Source organism: Molossus molossus, unplaced genomic scaffold, assembly GCF_014108415.1.
Source record: "Molossus molossus isolate mMolMol1 unplaced genomic scaffold, mMolMol1.p scaffold_m16_p_3, whole genome shotgun sequence".
NCBI lineage: Eukaryota > Metazoa > Chordata > Mammalia > Chiroptera > Molossidae > Molossus > Molossus molossus.
In genome coordinates this window covers 59,965,537-59,988,650 of record NW_023425366.1, presented here as the reverse complement: position 1 = coordinate 59,988,650, position 23,114 = coordinate 59,965,537, and the positions used below count along the sequence as shown (strand labels likewise).

At 33.8% G+C, this 23,114-nt stretch overlaps 2 protein-coding genes across 12 annotated transcripts in view; one reads left to right on the top strand and one right to left on the bottom strand.

Moving 5' to 3' along the window:
• The window catches only part of CCNH (cyclin H), a 109,627-nt gene that overhangs the window by 22,481 nt on the left and 64,032 nt on the right, over positions 1-23,114 (top strand). Inside the window, exons 7-10 of one of the 8 annotated variants that reach the window (XR_004961821.1) lie at positions 993-1,104; positions 3,783-3,858; positions 5,468-5,622; positions 5,731-6,589. Coding sequence is in view for 6 of the 8 variants with exons in the window: in XM_036280959.1 (XP_036136852.1) it covers positions 993-1,104; positions 3,783-3,858; positions 5,468-5,533 (254 nt within the window). In the remaining 2 variants the exon portion in view is untranslated. Of the gene's footprint in view, positions 1-992; positions 1,105-3,782; positions 3,859-4,439; positions 4,956-5,467; positions 5,676-5,730; positions 6,590-23,114 lie in introns of those variants that run through there. The other 7 variants (XR_004961822.1, XM_036280959.1, XM_036280963.1 and 4 more) reach the window with 7 other exon arrangements.
• The window catches only part of RASA1 (RAS p21 protein activator 1), a 96,021-nt gene continuing 79,641 nt past the window's right edge, over positions 6,735-23,114 (bottom strand). Inside the window, exons 16-25 of one of the 4 annotated variants that reach the window (XM_036280955.1) lie at positions 22,152-22,324; positions 21,423-21,582; positions 20,172-20,314; positions 18,293-18,408; positions 17,522-17,608; positions 14,719-14,786; positions 13,151-13,239; positions 11,645-11,722; positions 8,823-8,957; positions 6,735-7,845 (exon numbers count right to left, since the gene is read on the bottom strand). In XM_036280955.1, coding sequence (XP_036136848.1) covers positions 7,762-7,845; positions 8,823-8,957; positions 11,645-11,722; positions 13,151-13,239; positions 14,719-14,786; positions 17,522-17,608; positions 18,293-18,408; positions 20,172-20,314; positions 21,423-21,582; positions 22,152-22,324 — 1,133 coding nt within the window. In that variant the 3' untranslated portion in view covers positions 6,735-7,761. Of the gene's footprint in view, positions 7,846-8,822; positions 8,958-11,644; positions 11,723-13,150; positions 13,240-14,718; positions 14,787-17,521; positions 17,609-18,292; positions 18,409-20,171; positions 20,315-21,422; positions 21,583-22,151; positions 22,325-23,114 lie in introns of those variants that run through there. The other 3 variants (XM_036280958.1, XM_036280956.1, XR_004961820.1) reach the window with 3 other exon arrangements.

Below are 23,114 nucleotides of genomic sequence, written 5' to 3'. Positions count from 1 at the left end.
TCGGTTGCAGTTTGTCCCCGGCCCTGGTTGGGGTCGTGTGGGTGGCAACCACTCGATGTTTCACTCTCTCTTTTCCTCTCTCTCTCCCTCCTGCCCTATCTCAAGGTAAATGCAAAAATGTCCTTGGGTAAGGATCAAAAAAAGAATAGCTCTTGATAAAATACTCGAAGCTTTAATAATATTAAGGTATTTCCAGAACAAAGATGATTGTCTATAAGGGTGTTGAGTCACAGTATTAATTCAGTTGAAAACATTGCTTTATTTGCACTGTGAAATAAGTTAGTGGCATAATCACCCATTTGGAGCATGTGGCTGGCTAATAATAAGCCTTGGATCTCATCATTTCCCTGATAAATTTTGAGATATATATTCTTTGGTTTATTGTCATTAAATAATGAACAATTCAGATGGAGTCACTGACATAGTAGTTTGCTTTTACCCTAAAAAGGACACTTTTGTTTTTTTGGTGATGTTTCATTGCATAGGTTCTATATTTTATTAAAGCAAAGGATCATTAATTGACACATTTTTACTCAGCTTACTCCCTAACTTACTGCTTGTTATGTAATAATGGTTTTATTTGTAAATAACAAGTATACTCTTGACCCATCATCTGTACGATACTGTTCTGAATATGGCTGGTGTTAGGGAACAAAGCATGTTCATCAAATCATGTAGGGATTATTAAAAAACCTTGAAACTGAGCAAAAGTGAGTACAGTAGGATTTGAAAAAATACTGACTAGATTGTAGATCGTGGTTATCTTTATGCTATATATAATATGGGCTAAGCAGCAGACAGCTATAATTACTGGAACTACAAGTATGGTGTTCATTGTATCATAACGCAAAATGCAAACCCTAAAAAAGAGAATCATCATTTTAAGAGTGTTTTATCTTGTTCCATAACAATATGGGAAAATATTCAACTCCTTTTTGAGAACAAGGCTCTTTATTTTGTAGTATAAATCCTTTATAAAAATCTCCACATAGGCATGAGAAACTTGGTAAAAAAATATGAACCACCTAGACCTGAAGAAGTTGCTGTTCTGAAACAGAAGTTGGAGAGATGTCACTCTGCTGAACTTGCACTTAATGTAATCACGTAAGTAGTTGTAACTATTATTCAAAAATAGATATGGGAATCCCTGAGTCTCTTCTTGCCCTTTTAATTTTTGGATTCTTTGCAGGTCTGAGATCTCGCCTGAGGAACAAGTATACTGTTCCACTTATTTCTGTTAGCTACTCTAGAAAACCTTGGCATATTTTCTTTCTGTTGTCAACTTTATATTGAAGGCAGAACCATAGGAAAATGTGCTGTTAAATCTTTTTTTGCAGCCATAAGGAATACCCATAATTTCTCTGACTTGTAGGCTGTATGTGGAAATTACCATATTCAGGATCTTAATGCCTTGCAAATTGAAGGATCTACTAAAACCTAATCTTTTAAGAGTTTGAACAGCTGAGAATCTGGGCAGGTAACAGGAATGATAAAACTGCAAACCATGGCTTAGCATAGAACTTAAAATTGGTGGATTTCACTCCTGGGTTTCATTGGTAACTAACAGGAATGAAGGAGTAGTTACAGAAAAGTAAAGAATATTGACTTTAATGAATGAAAATACAGTAGTCTCCCCCACCCTTCCAGTTTTGCTTTCTGCATTTTTGTCACCTGCTGTCCAAAAATATTAAATGGAAAATTCCAGAAATAAACCATACATTTTAAATTGTGTGTGCTGTTCTGAGTAGTGTGATAAAATCTTGCTATGTCCTGCTCTGTCCTACCTGGGATATGAATCATCCCTTTGTCCAACATATCCATGCTGTATGTACAGTACAATAAGATAATTTGAGACTGTATAACTTATTACAGTATTGCTATAATTGTTTTATTATTGTTAATCTCTTAATGTGCCTAATTTAAAATTAAACTTATTATAGGTTTGTATCCATAGGAAAAAAACAGCGTATATAGGGTTTGATACCATCTCTGGTTTTAGGAATCCACTGGGGGTCTTAGAATGTATCCCCACAGGTAAGGGGGAATTACTGAATTGTAGCACTGCCAATTTTCTTTTCACAAGTGATAGAAATGGGCTTAGGCCAGGGCTGGGCAAACTGTTGCCCATGGGCTAGATCCAGACCACTACCTGTTTGTACAAAGATTTATTGGAACATAGCTACACCCATTAGTTGGCATATTGTCTATGGCTGTTTTCACACTACATAAGAGTTGAGTAATTGTGGCTGAAACTGACTTATAGCCTACAAGGCCTAATATATTTACTATCTGGCCCTTAAACAAAAAATTTTTCAACCTCTGGATTAGGCCATGTAAGTATTATTAATCATACCCTTCTAGCTAGGTAACTGAATAGACCCTAGCCTAAAATTCCCAATTTCCAGAGTTGACATCTTACTTAAATTACCATCCACTTTGTACTGTGCCAAGCAAATTCTACATTTCTATGTGTACTTGAGGGGTGCTTCTCAAAATGTAAAGGACTGTTGTTTTTTAATTCATTGCAGACCTATGCTCCTATAAAATACAACAAATTACTAGAAAATCAGCAAAAGAGACATGCAATATAAGCTTAAATTTTATTAGATCCGACAGTCATAATTTATCAAGTTTCTGTAAAAGTTCCTCAATACACACTCAGTTTCTGTCCTTATTGCACACTGGAAATAGTTAATGGACCACACTCGTAAGCACTACTCTAGGATAAAATATTTTCCTTGGTCTTTAAAATTCCTTTATCTTCTTTTATTACACAAGTAATAACTATATCATCATTATGAAAGTCAATCAAAACAAGTAAACCAAAGTTCTCTTTGACCAAAACCCAAATCCCAGTTTCATCCTTAGAGGTAACTTAAGTGTTTGCCAACCTTTTCTCTGCATTTGTGTATGAAATAGTTTTTTTCTTCTTATTGTTTTCATACATATCGTACAGCATTTAATAGTGTCATTCTTTAACTCTTCCCTGTCTGGGTGAAAAAACAGTATCATTAGTATTTTAATTTGCATTTCCCCTAGTCCTTTGAGGCATTAACACTTACATGTTTAACAGTCATTTGTATCTTTCCTGTGTTGCTTATTTAAATCCCTTGTCTGATTTTCTGGTTTTATTTTCTTGATTTGTAGTTCTATATTCTGTTTCTTTCTCTTTGTGATATATAAAGAAATTTGTCATTTGCTTTATGCTTTTACATCTAAATACCTTTTCTTAAGTTAATTTATTTTACCTTTTCAGCTTTTGTTTGTGAATGGTCTGAGGTAGAGCTCTTATATTTTTTCAAATAACCTGTTGTAGCAGCCATTTTCAAATGTTTCATTATCTTTCCTACTTAAAGTACTCATTAATTACAGATTAATAATTTCTATATAGTTTTTTTTTGCTTATCTGTTCTAATCATTTTAATCTGCTTTACTCTTTGCTAATACCACACTTTTAATTACCATAGCTTTTATGTGTAGTATTTTGATGAGAATTGGGAGACAGTCCCCCATACTTGGTCCTTTTGGTATTTTTGCATAATCTCTCCTAGGTCAGAGTTAGACTTGATGAGTTCCATGAAAAATTTTATTAGCATTTTCATTAGAATTACATCGAATTTAAAGATTAATCTGAAAGATAGTCTTCATAATTCTTCATCTCTTTCCATGTATCCAGGCTTTGTTCTTCCGATGATATGCACTATTCCATATAGCCTTGATAATTTACTTTATAGTTATGTTGCCAGTTAATAGATTACTTATTGATGGTTGCCTAATTATAGGAAGAAGAGGAAAGGCTATGAAGATGATGATTACATTTCAAAGAAATCCAGACACGAGGAGGTATGTTCTCCAAAGGTAAATACTAAGTTAGTCTTATTCTGGTGTGACCATACTATTAAGATTTTATTGTTCCAGATTGCAAGCATTATTTATATTTATATATGTGGGTTTTGAAAGCCTTCATGCTTTTTTTTTTTTTTGCAATCTTCATGTACATTGTCCATTATTACAGGGATTTTTCTCACTTCTGTCTTAGACTGTTCTGAAGCAGTATAATAGTTACTTGATGAAGAATCCTTCCTGTGGTAATAAAAAGCAGTATGTTTATACATACTATATACATTTTTGCTTTATTATTTGCTCTCCAAGGATTCTTCTCCTACCCTTAAAAAATTGTACCTGGCAAGTCAGCTATAAATGAATAATCAGAGGCAATAGGTCACAACTATAACCTTTACTCCTGTCATTAGAGTAGTCTGGTGAGACCATGCCATATTACTCTAAGATTAAACAACTACAAATGTTCCTGGCTTATATACCTTCTGTAATCAGCATAGTAAAAGTAGAACATTTTCCTAAAGGGAGGAGGCAAGGAGGTAAAGACTGATTATGTGTCAGTATAATGTTATCCTTACTACATCTTCTTTCCTTCTTAGGAAGAATGGACTGATGATGACCTGGTAGATTCTCTCTAATCATTTGAAACTCATTTGTCAATGCTAACAAGTAACAAGGATGAAGCATATCTGGCATTTAAATTTCTTTAAAAATGAAATAATGTGAAAGCATCAAAATATAGTAAACTTTTTATTTATTTGAAAGTTTTTCTTATAGAATAGCTTTATATGAAATAAAACATCTTCAGGGGACTCAGAATAGCACCTGGTTTGGATAATCTGTCCCTCCATGACCAAAATCAAATTAGTCTTCCTATAGTAGCCAAACCGAAGCTGTAATTTATTTGCCTATGTTGTTTTAGACAAAATCCAAAAAGCGAACATCCCTTTTGAAGAAAGGCACTATAAAAAAACAAAACTTTGTAGTCAGCTTTAAACAAGCTTAAGGAATGCTTTATACCCTCTAGAAACCTTTATATATGGCTTCTCAAATGCCATCATGATGTACTTAGCTATTTGTATGTTATTACTGAACTATGTACAAAAGCTAGTCACCCAGGGTAACAGATACTTGTTTTCCTCAGTTAACTAAAAACATTTCCAAATAGGTTTCTTAAGAAAGAAGAAATCAAAGAGTCTTTAGTAGTTTCTAGATAAAACCTTAAGTTGCTAAAAGTAGCAAACTGTACATTCAATTTTATAATTAACCTGTTAGATTACCCTAAGTGAATCCATATAAATGTGTTATGGTTATTGGAAATTTTTCAGATTACATATATTATTCAATAAATTTATTTCAAATAGAAAGAAGTAGATATAAAAATGTAAGTGTACACACTGTAACACCAAATTACTTTGGTGTGAATCATCACTACCTCTACTTTGTGAGTGACTTTGGGCAAATTACTGAAGCTCTCGGTGCTCATCCCCACCCCACCCCCCCAAGGTGAAAACGGCGAAATAATGCTTATGCCTCATGGGATTAATTTGCCTCTGTATACTAAGTGTTCAATAAATGTGGCTCTTATACCATTTGTTTAATTATTAAATGTAATCTTATTATTCAGTTTCTAAGTTGGAACCAAATTTTGGATGTCAAGTTTTTCTGGAAAACTGGGTTGAAGGAATTCTGAAAAACTCAACTACCCCGAACCTATAAGTTCTATGGATACATAACTTCTCCTCACTGTCAGTGCATCCTGGCTGTGATTTCCATAGGAGTGTAGGTACCATTTTAATTACATCTTAGTATTTGAGGGCAATATTTTTCCTATACGTGTGTTCTTCTCTAATCTTACATTTTAAGTATGAACTTTTTTTTGGTTTTTAGTGTCCTCATTGAAGGAAAGGAACAAAATTCATGAAGTGTGATTTTATAAAAGTGGAGAAGATGCCTAAATTGACAGTCCAGGTTAACTACCAGTGCTGCGAGGCTCCAGCCAGAATTCCAAGCTGTTCATAAATTATCTTGTCTCGTAGATCACTAAACTTTGGCATCAAAGTAAGGCCCATCTTTATCTCAAATTTTCTTAGCCCCACTTTTAGAGGGGTTTTTCCATCATTGACCAGCTAGTTATTACAAGGCCTGCAAAGGTAAATGACAAGTTTCCTATTCCAGCTTAAGAGACAAACATGTCTTTAAAATGCGAAAGGCAGAAGCATTTCAGGTTGAGGAATGGCAGGATGGGTCAGTGTACAGGCTAAAGACTAAGGTGTGATTACTGGGAGGGAACCAAATTACCTAGCACGAAGTTTTGGACCTTTCTGCATAATGTCAAAATAGGCATTTCAGAGATGTCACTAATCCACACCCCTTCCCTGTCTGTTATCTATCCTGTGACACCAAGGAAGGAGACTAAGTTGGATACTACTGTGGTAGTCCCGCTGAAAAGCAGGAGGGATGGAAATATGAGACAAGGAGAAAAAAAAGTACAGGGTGTGCTGAGTTTTTTACCATCACTGTTCAACTGTGATTATAGCTGTACCAGGGCTAGCTGCCTCCAAAGGAATCTTAAATCCTTGATTACCTACCACTGTTTTTTTCCTATATTTTAATCAGAGGGATGGACTATAGGCCCTTAGAAAATTTCTCTACTGTGGGAAATGCCTTCTCTCCCCTACACAATTATGGGAGTGAAGGAATTGTTGCTGAACAAATACACAATGAATGGATTAATGTAATCCTTCCAAAGGAGACTGTTTACAAAACAATGATCTGAACTTTCATCTTCTCTTTGGACCTTGCTCTGATATTAAATTTAAACTGTTTCTAAACAAGGAAGAAAATGAAATTAAATGCTTACCTGTATTTAGACAGAAGTAACCAATTAGTTAATATCCCTTGATTTTATTTTAACTTAACCCTTGTGAATACTTCACAGAAATACACATACAGAAGCAAATAAAACTATACAGTCAAAACTAAATACCCAGCAGATACAACAAGTAGTCAGAAGTTCAAAGATAGATAGCTGTTAAGTGATTCATGAGGTTTGCATAATATAAAAAAAAAATCAACTTGGAATCAATGAATATTTTCAACAAAAAGCATTCTAGGTTTTTTTTAAACACACAAAAGAAATTGGTAATCTAAAATGGTTGAATGGGTAACATGCATCCATCAGTACAATGGCCAATAATAATTATTGAGTTCAAACTGTTTACTGTTGTAAACATTTAACAAAAGTATTATGAGATCTAAATATGGTCTTTGACAGTTTGAACAGATAAGTGGTATGTTTAAAAAATAAAGCTGATGAGCTGTAAGATCAATTTTATATATTTTTCTTTCAACAGTTCCAGCAAGAGAAATAGCACAATATTTTAAAAAAGTATACAGCAAAGATTGTTCCTATTATAATGGCAAACTCTGGAAAATGTAACAAACAAAAGTCATTGAACAGTCAAACGGTCATATTCCTAATCAGGAAGAAGTTACAGTAAGAATAGTCTGCAATCCAGTTATGCTCAATTGTCAACAGAGAGGGTTTTTTCTTGTCAGTTGATTTCATAGTTCGTTTCTGAGACAGCAAAACTTTGGCAATGTATTGAAAATATATTCTCAAAGTTCAAGATACAGTCATAGCATATTGTGGTATGAAAGGTGATCTGTACACCAAGGCTCAGAGATTGGTAAAGATTAATTCCATATGTGGAAAAGTGCAAATATCCTGCACAGAAAGCTTACAAAGCTGCTGGTAGAATTATTCACCAGCAGAATCTAGGGTTTTGTTTGCATAGCTCACACATCACTGGAATGTGGAAAGGTGTGCTATTTTTTGGCAAGAGCAAAGGAGACATACTGATGTGAATTACCATGTTACGCATACTGAATCCGTGCAGAACACTTGGGTGGAGGCTGCTACCTGATGTCATTGGTTTTTGTATATTGGTTTTGTTTCTGTTGAAGCAGTTCTGTTATAGCCAGAAGCTTTTTCAGTACATGCTAGACAAGGAAAAACAGTATGAAAATAATTAGTAAGTGAATGAAAGCTTGGTCAAAAATTTCAGCGATGGAAACCTGAATCTGAAAAAAGCCATAATATTTTGGTTAAGTTAGAATTTTTGTACAATGAAGTGACTAGAAACTCATGTGTTTGGCATTCTCATATCTACTTAGGGCAGGACACAGATTTACCATTATAAATAATACATACATCTTAAGTCCAATAAGATCACATAAGGGTAATCAGTTTGCAGCCCAGTGATCAATTAATGGATCACGAAGGAAACATGATTACATTGGGCCTAAAATGAAAACAAATTATCATCTTTACCTGTCTAATAAGAATTTTAATGTTTAAGACAAGTAATACAATAAATCTAGCCCCAGTATAGCAAGGAGACAATGCACCTACTTAAGTTTATACAGTGATTAGAACCTTAGTGAGCCAAATTATTTTCTTAAACTTGATTTTATAATCTCAGGTTGAAGAAAACTCAGTCCTTAAGGTCCCTGCCAAATGGTTGGCCAATGTAGTGACTTACTCAGGGAGAGCTTATTAGAAATAGCAATTTCCAACATTATACTCTAGAATTTCTGGATCTGGAGCTTGAAATATTTTTATCAAACTTCCTGAATAATTCTCATATGTTAGGGAGTTTGTGAATCACTCGGCAGTGTACTGTGTGTGAGATAAAGAAAAAGCCACATCACTGCTGCCTTACTAGCTCATTTACCATTTTTTCAGTAGAGTTAACCATTAATTTAGATTCAAGAGCAAGATTTGACATTTTGCAGTACCAAAAATACATAATCTAAGCCTGTTATTTCTGTCTGCTGAGATCTTATTGAATTATGGTTCATTCTTAAAAATGCAATGTAACTGGAAAATGTTGACCATAGCTCAGCTACTTACTCCCTCTCGGAGAATCATAAGTGCTCATGAAACATCACTGTTAACAAAGGCTGGTGAAACCTACCTGCTGTGCACCACGCTCATTACTGAGAGTTCTCAGTTCATCTGAATGGGCTACACAAATCTCATGCAATGCTGCTAAATCACGGGACAGGTCAGTTCTAGAATGCTCTGTAGTGTCCGGAAGTTCAGGTACATTCTATAAGGGAATCATGAAACTGCATTCAGAAATATAAATCTTACAAAGTCTCTTCTGAAAAGATCCTAATTGGTTACAACAGAACTTTTTTCACACTTAAGTTCTCAAAATATATTCACATATTCTCTTAAAATTCCAAGGACGTATTGGAATGTTCACAATAGACCCAGGGACATAAATTAGGGAACAGACTGACGAACTTCAGAGGGAGGGGGTGGGAAGAGATAGAAAGCAAAGAACTTATATCCATAATCAATGGACACAGACAATAATACTGTGAAGGTGGTGGGGGACAGGAGTGGGGAGGTGGGTGTCAATGGGGCAAAAAGGAGGGACATCTGTAACAAAAATAAAAACAATGGGGAGAAAAAAAAGGAATGGGATGTTATCAGTTTTAATTCTGCTAAACAGATTTTTGTGACCTTAGTATTCACATCAAAACCAGTTTGATTTCCTTCCACAGCATGGCAGAAAATTGTGCAGTGTTATTGCCATCCTAATAAATAGGTTTCTTAAACTTTATAAGGAGTTTGTTTTGTTTTTTTTTATGTGGAACACAACAATGTTAAGTATTGACTACTAATATGAATTAAATGCAACCTATACTTAAAATTCCTCCACTCTTTCAGACTAAATTTCATTATTAAGATACTGTAGTTTGTCTAAATTTATCAGCATATTAAAGTAAGAGCTACATTATAAAAGTGTGATGAGAACCTGTCAGGTCTATAATTATCTGTGAATTATTCCTAAAACACTTGCTAACATGGAAATGACCAGTGTTAATTATGGTACTTCAGATAAGGTTCACAAAGTAACACTCACTACAGGAAATTGATAGTACTTTACTAGCACTAAATACTGATGTTATTTTGAGCCTTAGAACAAAATTTAACATGGGCTTCAGAATGGTGACAGTATTTGCTATACATTCCCAAACACTGCAAAACAGTGCTCTATAGTATAAAGAAATAAATGGAATATAATTCCTTATTTATTTGGTGAATGAAGGATTATAGAAATGAAAGACACTAATATTTGCCTTCGGAGAGTTTACAGTCTGACATGGCAGAATTAAACTGATCATAGCAACACAGAATTATATGTCACGGACATGTAGAGGACACTTAGAAACAAAAAAGAAATTCAGGTTTAGGGCTCATAAGATATTTGAGGAGAGTTTTGAAAGTTAAGTGTGGTTTATACAGGTAGTAAAGGAATAGAAGAGTATGAAGACACTGGACCAATATTAGAATGCTGGGATTCTAAGCAGTTTGAAAGGCTAGATTACATGTGTGCCATTACTAGTAAAGTGACAGAGAAAGCTGTCACATAAATGTAGACATTTATGATTATGGGAAATGGAGTCCCAACCATGAATCTGAAGAAAACCTAGAAATATGGTTTAGGATAAAATGAGCTAGTCTTACACACAGCTCCTTAACCACTTTTCAGTCACTAACCAACTATTTTTTAGGACCTAGAAATACTTCTATCTGCAAAACTTCTCAGAATTTCACAAATGGAAACATGATGGACACAGCATTTGCTCCTTTATTTCTCTGTTTCATTATAAATATGCAGCTATGCTATACATAATTTTATACGGTGCTTTTTATACCTGAGGTTGCAAACTAGGGACCCACAGGCAGTCTTGGTAGGTTTGACTGCACAGTGTAGTTTAGTGGTAGTTTGTGTTTTTAACTGAATCCAAATGCATTAAAGCAGATCATGTGCACCTCAGTCTCCTACCCTAGCACTCCCTAATGCCATACACCTGTCTAAATTCACATATATATGTTCCCTTCTGGTTTCTATGTATGTGAACTGAACTGCTAATATATATGCTTGGTTTTAAATTCAGTCAATATCTGAAAATTTATAACTTAAAGTAAATTATACTAAGACATCCAGAGTTTTAGAAATTACTTTCTTGCCCAGCCTGCATGGCTTAGTGGTGAACATCGACCCATGCACCAAGATGTCATCAGTTCAATTCCTGGTCAGGGCACATGCCCTGGTTGTGGGCCCAATCCCCAGTGTGGGGCATGCAGGAGGCGGCCAATCAGTGTTCTCTCTCATCGATGTTTCTCTCTCCCTTGCTCTCTAAAAAATCACTAAAGAGAAAAAAAAAGAACTTTCTTTCTTTAAAACCCACTATTCTTAATTTCATAATCAATGTTTTATTCATAAAGGCCCAAGTAAGGCATAGGTAGTCCCACTGACTGAAGTACACCACCAAATCCATGTATTTTATTCCTAGAAAGCCACAAGAACACTCATTATTTTCCAGTCTTACTTATTCATAGAATATGCTCAGAACTGTGGGTCGTCCATCTTGTTTCAAATTCCACACAATAGCAGCCAAGTAAAAGTAGCGAAAGCCGCAAAAGAATGTCAAAATAGTGAGGTGAATAGAATAATGAAAGACAAAACAGAAACTAGAAAATGACACAAATCTAAAATCCCTGATAGTGTATGTTTGATAGAAATAAATTCGTGTAAGAATAAATGGTTAAAACTATAGTCAAACAAGATAATTTGTTTAAGAAGGTAAACAAAAATACGCAGTTTTCTCTTTGTTTTTAGTTCTGGATAGAAAATCTTTTTCAAAGTTGTTGCTAAAATGAGTTAACTCAGCTATACAAACTATAGGTCTCAAAGTAGTTGAAAAATTATATACATACCCCAAGTTCATCTAAAAACATGATCATACGATGTTTGTTACTTTTGATGAAAGGATTGACACCTTCCATATAGGGCTCCTAAAAATATAAAAATAAAAAATTTACTATATGCATCAAAAACAAACATTGATCTAACAAAAATCTACATGTAACAAGAATTCTTATTAATCTGTGTCCATCAATAGCAATACATGTTCACAAGAATTAACCATACAATATTAACCATGACAATATTCTCATTCTGCTATAAGCAAATAGCTATACCAAGGAACTGAGGTATTTTAATGAGAATAAATCCTGGAATGAGAACAAATCAGAACACATAAGCCTAGCAGACACAAATTGCTTATATGCAATTCATTCAAAAATAACAAGTATTTTAATGAGAAAATAAATCCTGGAATGAGAACAAATCAGAACACATAGCCTAGCAGACACAAATTGCTTATATGTAATTTACTCAAAAATAATTACTGAGGAACTATTATTTGCCAAGCACCAAGACAAACATGTGCCCAACCCCGAGGACAGAATCTGGCAGAGAATATAGGACATTAAAATACAGTGTGCTAAAGACTGCAATAAAAAATATATATGACTCAGATCAACTCTAAAGCTAAGCCAGACAATATAAACTGCTCTTCATACTAAGACCTTAAGCAAATTAAAAAACATGCTATGTTGGAAAATAGCACAAGCTCTCTTAAAATCAGTAAGAAACTTAGTAAGGAGATGAGAGAAAGACCTCACTTGTCAATCCCAAAGAAATAGACATGAAAAATCATTCAGTTTCTCTAAGAGTAATGAAATAATGAAACACAAAGTAACATTATGCCTATCTTTCATCAAGGCTGTGGGAAGCTAAAAGTTTTTTTAATTAGTTCAAGGAAATAACTGGAGTTTGAAAGAAAGTATATTTCACATACTTGTTACACAATATTTATAATAGTGACAACTGGAAGCCATCTAAATATCCAAGAGAGAACTACTTAACATCTATCTACATGATGGCATACTAAATAATCATTAAAAGCAATAAAATAGTTATATAACTATTTCTAGGTATAGCAAGAATTTTGTTACATTATGACAAAAGCAGATGACATAGTATGATCCTTGCCATGATATTAACAGTCCTGAGGTTGTGGGATCACACATAGTTGTTTTAAAAACTACAGTGAATGTTTATTGTGAAATAAATTTTTAAAAATGGATTGGAGTGCATTTAAACATATACTGGCGGATTATTATATTTAAAAGTGGTAGAATTTGAGTATATTGAAAATACAGTTTTCTATAATGGCTAGAATGGTGGTTTTAAAAATTCCATTATTAAAATGAAAAATCTAAACAAAATATTTTAAATATATATATAGACATACCAACAAAAATATAAATTCTCTTTATGCAATATCCATTGTAAATTTACTTAAGCTGTATTTTGTGATTTTATCATTTCAAAGTTTCATTCATGAATGATATTTTAAAGAATCAAAATGTTTTTACCTTAGCTCCAAATTCCACAAGATTAGCTAAGTTCTGCACAGACTTAGCCACTAATATCAGTGTTCTTGCAGCAATAGGAGATGGGGAATCTATAAGAGAATTGGGCAGACCTAATAAGACCAACTCCAAAAGCACTTCCAAGTAAAACCATTGTATATTTAGGACTTTAGTATTTCTTTCCTGTTAAAAATATTAATGTTCTCTCATTCAGAACTCATAATTATTTTTTGAAAATGTATGACCTGTATAATTCAAAAGAACTTGAGTAAAAGAGGGGAATGTTGAACACACTTACCAGTGCTTCTAATTTTGTGAAAAGGGTACTGCAAGACTCAGCAATTCCCAACTGGTGGATGTTTCAGAATACCTCAAAGCTTTATCTATCTTTAATGCTAAAAAAAAAACCACTCTATACACCCTCTGTGACAATACACAAAGCTAATTTCATCCCACTCAGGTTGGCCATTTACAATCAGAAATTCCTTGCTCCAAATGCCCACTGACTACAAATAATTCACTTTAAAGCTCAATAACAAAGATAAAGTCTGGGACCTTTCTTTGCTCTATTTTTAAGAGAAAAACATGTAATTCAATGAACTTTTAAAGATTAGTCAGGAACCAATTCCTTGTAGACTACAGAGTAGGATGTAAATGAAAAGCATTTGCAGATATTAAACATAAACCCCAAAACATAAAATAATTATTTAACAGTTAAAACCTATAGGGAGTCTGACTGCCTGATTTTAGATTGTATTCTTTGTATTTTAAGCTGCTAAACTATAAATAGTATTGCCTAATGATTCAGAGGCCAACATTCAGATAAATAGATTTCTCCAAAAGAATCCTAAACCCTTAATTTTTAACAGACCATAGGTTTAACCATTTTAGTAATGATATTTGACAATGACAGAAATGGGATGGCTATAAAAATTAAGATATTCCTAAATATGTTTAATACAACTTTGAGCTTCAAATTATTAAGATAAAAGTGGTTCAGGTTCCTTATTTTAATAATGGCTCGTTATTACATTCAGTTGCAAATATCACCTGCAACTCCTATAAGTCATTACATAATGGACATAACAGGTAATAAGCAAAACTGAATCTGGTTTATTGGAGTTAAAAGTAGCTGATTAACATTATATAACTGATGACAAGAAATCTCTAATGGAAAATTTCTAAAGAGCCACTTTCTTTTAAGTATTCACAGAGCACACTACTGCAACTGTAGGAGACAGAAAGCTCTTCTTCCCAACTTAAAAAGGCCAAGATGCAGATAGGAAAGTCATAATAAGAGTTTGAGACACAGGTGGAAATGGAAAAAAGTGGTATGAATCTAATCATGTCATCTCAGGCTTTAGATATTAGATGAGAAGGAAAGGTTAAAGAAGCAAATTGGCAAGAAAAGGTAAAGTAGCAAAAGGAATTTAGAAGGAAGGGTACTCTGGAATGCTTTATACTAAGTCTCATAATTGGATATTTAAAAAATCAAACTTAAAAGAAAAACCGTGTTACCTTACTAAATTGAAGCTTTATTCTAATTTAAAAATTTATCAAAAATTGATTACCTGAGATGATATTAAACATCCGTGGATTCAGGATGGCAGGACAGATAAGTCGAAGAAAAACAAAACCACTGAATGAGAGAAAAAAATTTTTTTTAGACAATGACATTAAAATAATAAAATTCTTAATACTCATAGAACCATGCATGAACTTTGAACCTAATATAGAGAACCACAAAGACAGCTTTAAGAGAATAGCTAAAGTATCTTACTTAAAGAACACACACACACACACACACACACACACACGTGTATATGTTATATATATATCTTCTTCTTAAACATATTCACTTCTCCCAAACTTGGAATTTTAGATTTACTTTGGGCAGATTTAAATTGTATTTACTGTCTAGACTAGTATTTATTTATTCCAAGCTAGTAGTACATTTTAAATTTGAGAAAGCAGTGTCCTTAAAAACACTAAACTTCTGGAAAAAACTATAGGAGTACAAATAAGCCATTTTATGGATACACAGTTCTACAAGGTCCTACAACTTCCATTTTCTCACTTCTCTTTCTGTATTTAAATAGAACAACCCAATATAGTCTGTTATAAATCAAGTTGGTTTTATTGATTTTGTTGTTGAGTGATATAAAAATTAGAATCCACTGTACTAGGGAAAATGTGGCTCCTTGATAAATGAAAAGGTATATAATAGAATGCTGAAAAGATTTTATGGCCATAAAGAAAAAGACATCAGGCTTTCTCAAGTTAAAAAAAGTTCTCAAATTATAAAATAATAATAGCAAAAACAAAAACGTAATGTAAAAGAACATTGTCATATATGATTTTACCTGCTAATCTTACTCAGGTAACAATGTATAAAACTGCAAGCTTATTTAGCTTCTTCCTAGCCTGCCCCCTTCAGTTACTGATACAGTACAGTATATGTTGTCATGCAGACAGTTTCCTTTTAAGAGGAATCCACACTAATAATTGATCTCTTATTTGCCCCTGGTAAAGACAAGCATTATTCCAAAATAGTTAAAATTCTTTCTAGGGATTAAATAATCAATAGTTTCTGTTCTCTGTTAGAGTGGATAACCCAACTTCTCAGCATTTATTTACCTTCCAACATGACAGTTTGCTAATTTTGGACTCTCAGAAAGTGAATGTACTACTTCTCAGCAGTTGTTGCAATTACCATATACAACAACAATTATTACAGCTTTAAATTTGGGTTTATTTTAAATTAGTTTATGAAGAATCTTGTGTAAATTCTACTTGAACTTATTTTGATACTTAAATAATTGTTAGAATGTGAACCTGGCAACATCAAACCATAAAATAATTTCAGTGTGCAAATCTACTTTCTGTTTTAAGAGGGATACTAGGTACCTACACATACGTTTAAAAGCTTATTAGGGGCAGAAATCATCGTCTTGGGCATAAATGCCCCTTAAAACACCCTATAGTATCAAACAATCCACAGCAGAATTTCCTGCTGTGCTTAACAAGTATACTTGTTTGAAATTTAAGAGTTTATAGAAGTTTTCATGTACAATCCCATACAATCCCACATAGCTGTGCTGAAACATATGCTTGTATTTCTTTCTTATTCTTAAATACTACTAAAGCCAAGAAATACAGAATCTACAATTCATAAATATTTATGTCATATGATTCTAAGATTTTATCTGTAAAAAAAAGAGAAGCCTCTACCAAATTTAGGTTAGGGGCCAGATTAACACATTTTCAAAACTGTAACAGTATGATTTTGTTTTTTTCAGTGGTTGGGTAATTTATGGAACATAACATTACTGGCAGTATATATTCTACATAATAACATCATTATATTATTAAATTCTCTGATGCTTTTTTTTTAATCCTCACCCGAGGACATTTTTCCATTTTTTGTTCAGATAGAGCGGGAGGGAGAGAGAGGAAGAGAGAGAGAGAGAAACATCGATGTGAAGGGACGCATCGAGGGGCTGCCACCCGCACAACCAACCAGGGCCGGGGACAAACTGCAACCGAGGTACATGCCCTTAGCGGGAACCGAACCCGGGTCTCTCTGTACCGCAGGCCGACGCTCCAACCGCTGAGCCAAACCGGCCAGGGCTCTGATGCTTTTTAACTAAATTTCCAGTGGGCTTAAATGAATTGGGGTACTTTACAAAAGCCTTCCATGGTGTTAATAATATTAGATTGTGTCTTAGAACTTTAGTCTTTAGTTCTTTCTCAGCCACTAACTTTGCAGTTCCTCCTAATTACCGCACAATGAGTACACTGCAACACGACTCCAGAACTAGAGGCTCTGGGTAGAGATTAGTCCAGAGTCACAGACTGTGTTAGAAACCAATTAATACCTAAGTGGCTCTATTATTGCTCTTCTTAGTACCAAATTAATCTCTCCCTTTCTTTCTCTCCTTCTTTTCTCTCTCCATCCTTCCTCCCTCCCTTTGCCTATAGATAGGTATGCATATGCACAAGTGTGTATATATGTATGTGTATGAAGAGTACTATAAAGTTAGCTTAGATTTTGATTATATAACTTTTAACATAATTCTATAAAACAAAAATCCCAAATAGTTAACTGAGTATAAATGAATGTTTAGGTTTTTATAAAATACAAAAGCTATCTAAGTAATGTCATAGTAACTTCCAAAAAAACACAGTAAGTTAAAGTTTAGGAGCCATCTGATCTCAGAAAATATTCAACAGGGCTCAGAATAAAAGTAAGAGAAAAAGAAAAAGGTCTTGAATTGTACACTGTATACTGTCAGTTTTCAAATTTTCATAATTATCCACTTTACTCTCAGTGTGTACTATGTACAGTATAACAAATGGACTGCCGAGCCTTACCTAACAACTCTTGTTCTCATGGTGGTATTTGTAGGCCATTTGTGCTGAACAGATTTCTGTAAACACCCATAAATATATCTCAGTGTCCTGCCAAAATAACACAATCATCTCAATACAGAAAGCAAGTGAAAATATTGATCTCATTATACCCAATTTAATTTACCAAATACATGATGTTTTAATGCAACTGACCTTTTCCCCCCAAAAAGCACTTGGTTCAAAGTAATGAGACAATCAAGTTTTCATCATTAATTCATTTAACCAGTTTTTTACATTTGTTTTGGAAGAAATCTTACCATATTTATATTACTTCTGTATTAATGAAAAGTATGAAAAAAGTACTAGGATGAGAATACAGAGGAACAAATGAGTTCAGGTTCTGGGGAAATAAATGTTGACTTTAGTTAACAACTTCTACCTGATTGAGTGAGTTAACTAACACTGGAAGCTGTTAAGCAGACTGGGTAGATGTATGTCTTTTATCATTTCCTCAAAGCTAACACTAATACACCTCTTTTCATTCCCCAAGGTACTATATAAATCAGACATATGGGCTTGTATAAAAACATGACTTGTTTTACTTAATGTAAATATTTCATTTCTTCAAGTCAGTCTTTTTCCTTAAACAAAATTCACTTTGTTAAAATTTAAATTCCTAACTTTTTCAAGGTATCCTAATATTAGGACCGTGGGAAAGCTTACATGTTTTAGAAATACAAATTTTTCAAAATGCAGATGCACAATTTGTTAAATTAAAATTTCACCACTTACGGTGGAAGTATTTCTGAAGCCATGAATATTTTCTCCACAAGCTCTGAAAGTATGTTCAACAGGTGTGCTAAATTAGTGTTCACATCTTCATTTTTTTCTAACTTTGATGGACTTAACTAAGAGAAGGAATAAATCAATATAAATGCATTTTGGCAATGATAAACACAAATAAATCAAGGTAATCAAACAGTTGTTGTCAAGGTTCTCTATTTTTCCGTTTTTCAACCTGTATTAGTCTTCTGGGGGGAGGTATAAATGGGAATTTTTAAGTAGTTTACACTATGAAACTCCTTTGATTTGTTACCATTAATTCCCAATTACAGTTCACCCTTGAATATTGGTTGGAACTGCACAGGTCCACTTATACAAGGACTTTTTCAATAAATACCTGTACTTTCTTATCCATGGTTGGGAGTCTGGAAGCAGAGGGCCAACTGTATGCACTTGCACTGATCTATACCATTTTATATAGGGAAATTGCACATCCACAGATTTTGGTATCCATGGAGGTCCTGGAACCAATCCCCCACCAATAAAGAGGTACAACTAAGGTTTTGGGGAGTCAAAAGTTATACAGATTTTTAATCATGCATGGGAGGGGGTTGGGGTATGTTCCTAACCTCCTCTCCCCACAACAGTTGTTCCAAGTTCAACTGTACCCAATTGAAGAGCAAGCTATAATTATTCAACAACTTTCAGTTTCTTTGGAATTAATACCAGTATTATTAAAGTTCTCTTCTATTCATTTACCAGATTTTACCATAGATTTTTACACACACACACAAAATTGGATTAGACTTAATTTGAAATATAGTGTTCTCAACTAAAAGACAAAAAACCCCAGCTTTAGTGGCCACGCAGTCACAAATATACTAGGAGTATTTAAATGGGAAAAAAGATCACCATACTATTATTATAAAATCTATCTTAATTCTGTTTGAGAAAAAATTGGCTTTTCTGAATGGGATGACTTATTTAATGACTAATAAAATACCAAATGCCTTGGGCAGAATCATCAACCTTTCTCAAAATGTTTCCCTTGAAATGTAAGTGTTCTGATCTAGACTCAATGGAGTAGTAGATTTATCTAGCTATGTTTAAATTTCCCAGTCTGGATCCAGCACCCAGACACTGTAGACTTGCTGAATTTCTGTGTTTACAGTTAGATCAACTGTGGTGTTTCCCAGGTTTTCAATACATAATTATCACTTTATTCCCTTTAAGTCAATTAGTAAAAATTGACAACTTAATGCAGAATTAACACTGACAGCTCCCAGTGTACACTGTCAAAAGCAATTTATTTCATTAATTTTGTATTAGAGCAACAAACACATTTAGTATCTTCTGTAGTTGCTCTAACTACAAAATAAAATTAAAGAATAGCCATAAGTGAGATTCCACTCTTTATGGTTTATTATGAATTTACACTGTAGCCTTTTTCTTTTCCTTTTGTGAGGATTATCTCATACTACCCCTACCCTCCCCAAAACAACTTTCAAAGACAAACTTAAATGTCACTATAATGTGCTATACAGAACTTAACCAGGTTATACAGCAAATGTCTCCAGCAGAAACTTCAGTTTATGTTATGCACAACTTTTGAAAGTAGCGTATAATTTTATCATTAGTGCAGTAGGAAAAATGATAAAGTTCTTTCATGAATATCTGGTGCAATTTGAAGTTGTTAATTCCCAAACAAAGGCATTTTTGTTTTAAAAGTCTGTTTTATATAATATTTTGCAAGTACATTACAAAAGGTCTAACTGCTCTGACAATATTAGACAGCTTATATATATATCCCTTAAAATATAATTAACTATAAAGCATTATCTATTAAAATATGCTCTTTGCTCAAATTCTTGAAACATTAAATTCTTACCTCACAAGACTGCTTGCTTTCCATTATCTTTAAAATCGAGTCTTTCAAAGCATGATGAACAAATTGGGTAGCAGTGGCTTTCATATACTGCTCCATCAAGGTGCTTGCAAGTGTTGTGGCTCGAAATAAGGTAGTGGCTTCATCTACATAAACATATTAAAAGATTAAGGATTGTACTCATGTGGACCAACTGGAAATTAAATAAATTCATTTTTTCCTCAACCATTTTCCTTCAACAATTGTAACCATTTAAGTATGCTTGTTTGCATACAGCTTTAAAATATTGATTATAATGACATCCTATATTTCTACACACTTAACTCTTCAAAAGTATTATATCTATTACTACATTAGATCATAAACAGAAGGAATTAATGCTACATATTTTTTTAAAAAGGCTTAGAATGGTTAGGTGACTTGTCTAAAACCAAAGAACCAGGTAGTGGCAAAACTAGGACCAAAATCCAGCTTTGCTGTCCACTGAGACCAAGCTTTAAAAAAATCTGAGTTAACTGCTAAATAAAAATATAAAGTCCCCAAATTAATTTATTAGCTTAAAACATGGCTACTGATGACTTTTAATAAAATCCTCAAACACACAAATATTGCCAGTGTAAAATACATACCACCACTTTATCTTTCCAAACAAATCTATATATTTTAACATTTTCTGTAATTAGGAGGAATTAGTTTTAAATTTTACAGTTTATTTGGGGAAGCCTAGAAGCAACACTGTTACTGAATCAAAGTGCTGGTTGGAAATGGGTTATTCTGACATATTTATATGCTATACAAAGCACTGTGTACCTAGCTATAGTGCCTGGGAACTACCTATCTGTAGAATCTGGAAATAAAATTCAGCTAACAACCAACTTTTGTACAATAAATTAGTAAGTAAAAAGTAAAAGAACATAGTAGGTATACCAGACTATTCTTAATAAAGTACTTTGAGCCATTGATCAGGGCAAAGATGTCACTTTCTTATGACTTCTAATACTAATTTGCCATGACAGACATTTGTATTAGAAATATCAAACATCCATAGTAACCAGCATAAGAATCAGAAGTGACATTCTAATGGTAATTTTTAAGGAAAGAAAAACACAAAAACTTATTTGGCAAGATGATTTAATATGTGATAGATTTAATATATTTAACTACTTAGTATATTCTGAGATAGAATGCACACATGTATATTCTAATTATTGACCCAGTTTTTAAAAGTATCACACTAACACATTCATACTATACCTTCCATGCTTATTTCTCTGTCATTTAGTGTACACAACAACAATGATTCAAGCTTTTCATGAAGAAAAATCTTCAGTAGGATGCTAGCCAGTAGTGTTCGGTCCTGTCCACACACATGCGATAAAGCATAGACTACATGAAGCTCCTTTTGCAGGATAAGCTAAAAATGACATCAAGAAAGATGGTTGAAAGTGAGATTAACAGAAAAATATGTTCTTTTATGTTCTCATATCTAGGAATATGTTGTACTGAATAAATTTATTTAAAAAAAGAGTGACTTGGGCCCTTTCCGGTTTGGCTCAGTGGCTAGAGCGTCAGCCCACAGACTGATGGGTCTGGGGTTCAATTCCCGGTCATTGGCATGTACCTGGCTTACAGGTTTGATCCCTGGCCCAGGTCCGGGTCCTGCGGGAGGCAACTAATCAATGTCTCTCTCTCACATTGATGTTTATCTCTCTCTTCTTCCCTCCCTTCCACTCTATCTAAAAATCAAAGTATCCTCAGGTAAGGATTAACGACAACAATAACAAAAACAATGAGAGTGTGGCCTACATATTTTTGTCTCCTGAGAGGAACCTCATACTACCACAAGGCTGTTTGACTCTCTTTGCCTGTCAGTGTGCCACTAAGGCATGGAATTACTACATTTAACTTAATGATCTTTTATTAAATGTTAAATATTTCTGTTAATGCCATCACAAATAATTAGACTGATAAATAACTTAATACCTCTTTAAATTCACTGTATTCTTCTTCTGGCATGATTTTTTCCATAGAATATCGTGCTCGAACACGCAGGGATCCTGGTTCAATACCTTTTAACGGTATATGGGAGCTGAGCAAAAACCATTCATCTGTGGCATGCCCTTTCTGTAACCGGCTCAACTGGCAGCGCATAAATACTTTGATAGAAAAACATGAAATGATTACTATCTAAAAAGATGGTACTATAAATTAGTCATGCAAGTAAATTATCCTGATATTTTCCCTTCTCTCTAGTATTACAGTTGTCCCTTGTTTATCACAGTAAATCCATTCCAGACTCTAGCGATTTCACCTGGCATTGAAGGATTCCTGGGGTGCTTCGAATACGTAGGCCTACAATTAATTTTAATTGTAATACAGGGGTGTATAATTGACGCAGACAACCAAGTGCGCACTGTATCACTCCCACTGTCTTGATAAACTTTTTAATGAATATATATAAAAAACTGCAATAGAGTGAAGCTGTGAAAGTCGAAGCACGAAGTGGTGAGGGATGACTAAATGCTTTTCATTAAAGAAGTTTTCAATGATAATCACAAATTCAATACTTAATGTTTCCTTCATTCATTTATTGAATACCTGCCATATGCCAGACTCTGTTATAGGCAGGGATGTGGGATACAGACATGATTAAGACATGGTCTCTGACTTATATGGAGGTCACAGTCTAGCCAAGAAGACAAGAAATCGATTCTGGTACAGTGTGATAAGTGCTGTAACAGTGGTTAATGGTAAGGGAGTACACAGAAATAATATCTAGTTCAGCCTGTAGAGGTTAAAAATACATTCCAAACAGGTAACCCTTAAGCTGCCTTTGTAATAGGATCTGGAGCTGTAGAGCTAGGTATATGGGTAGAAAAAAGAGAGAGAAAGTGGGGAGGGAGATATGAACACAGTCCAGAAAGAAGGTATGGTGGATGCTTTTAA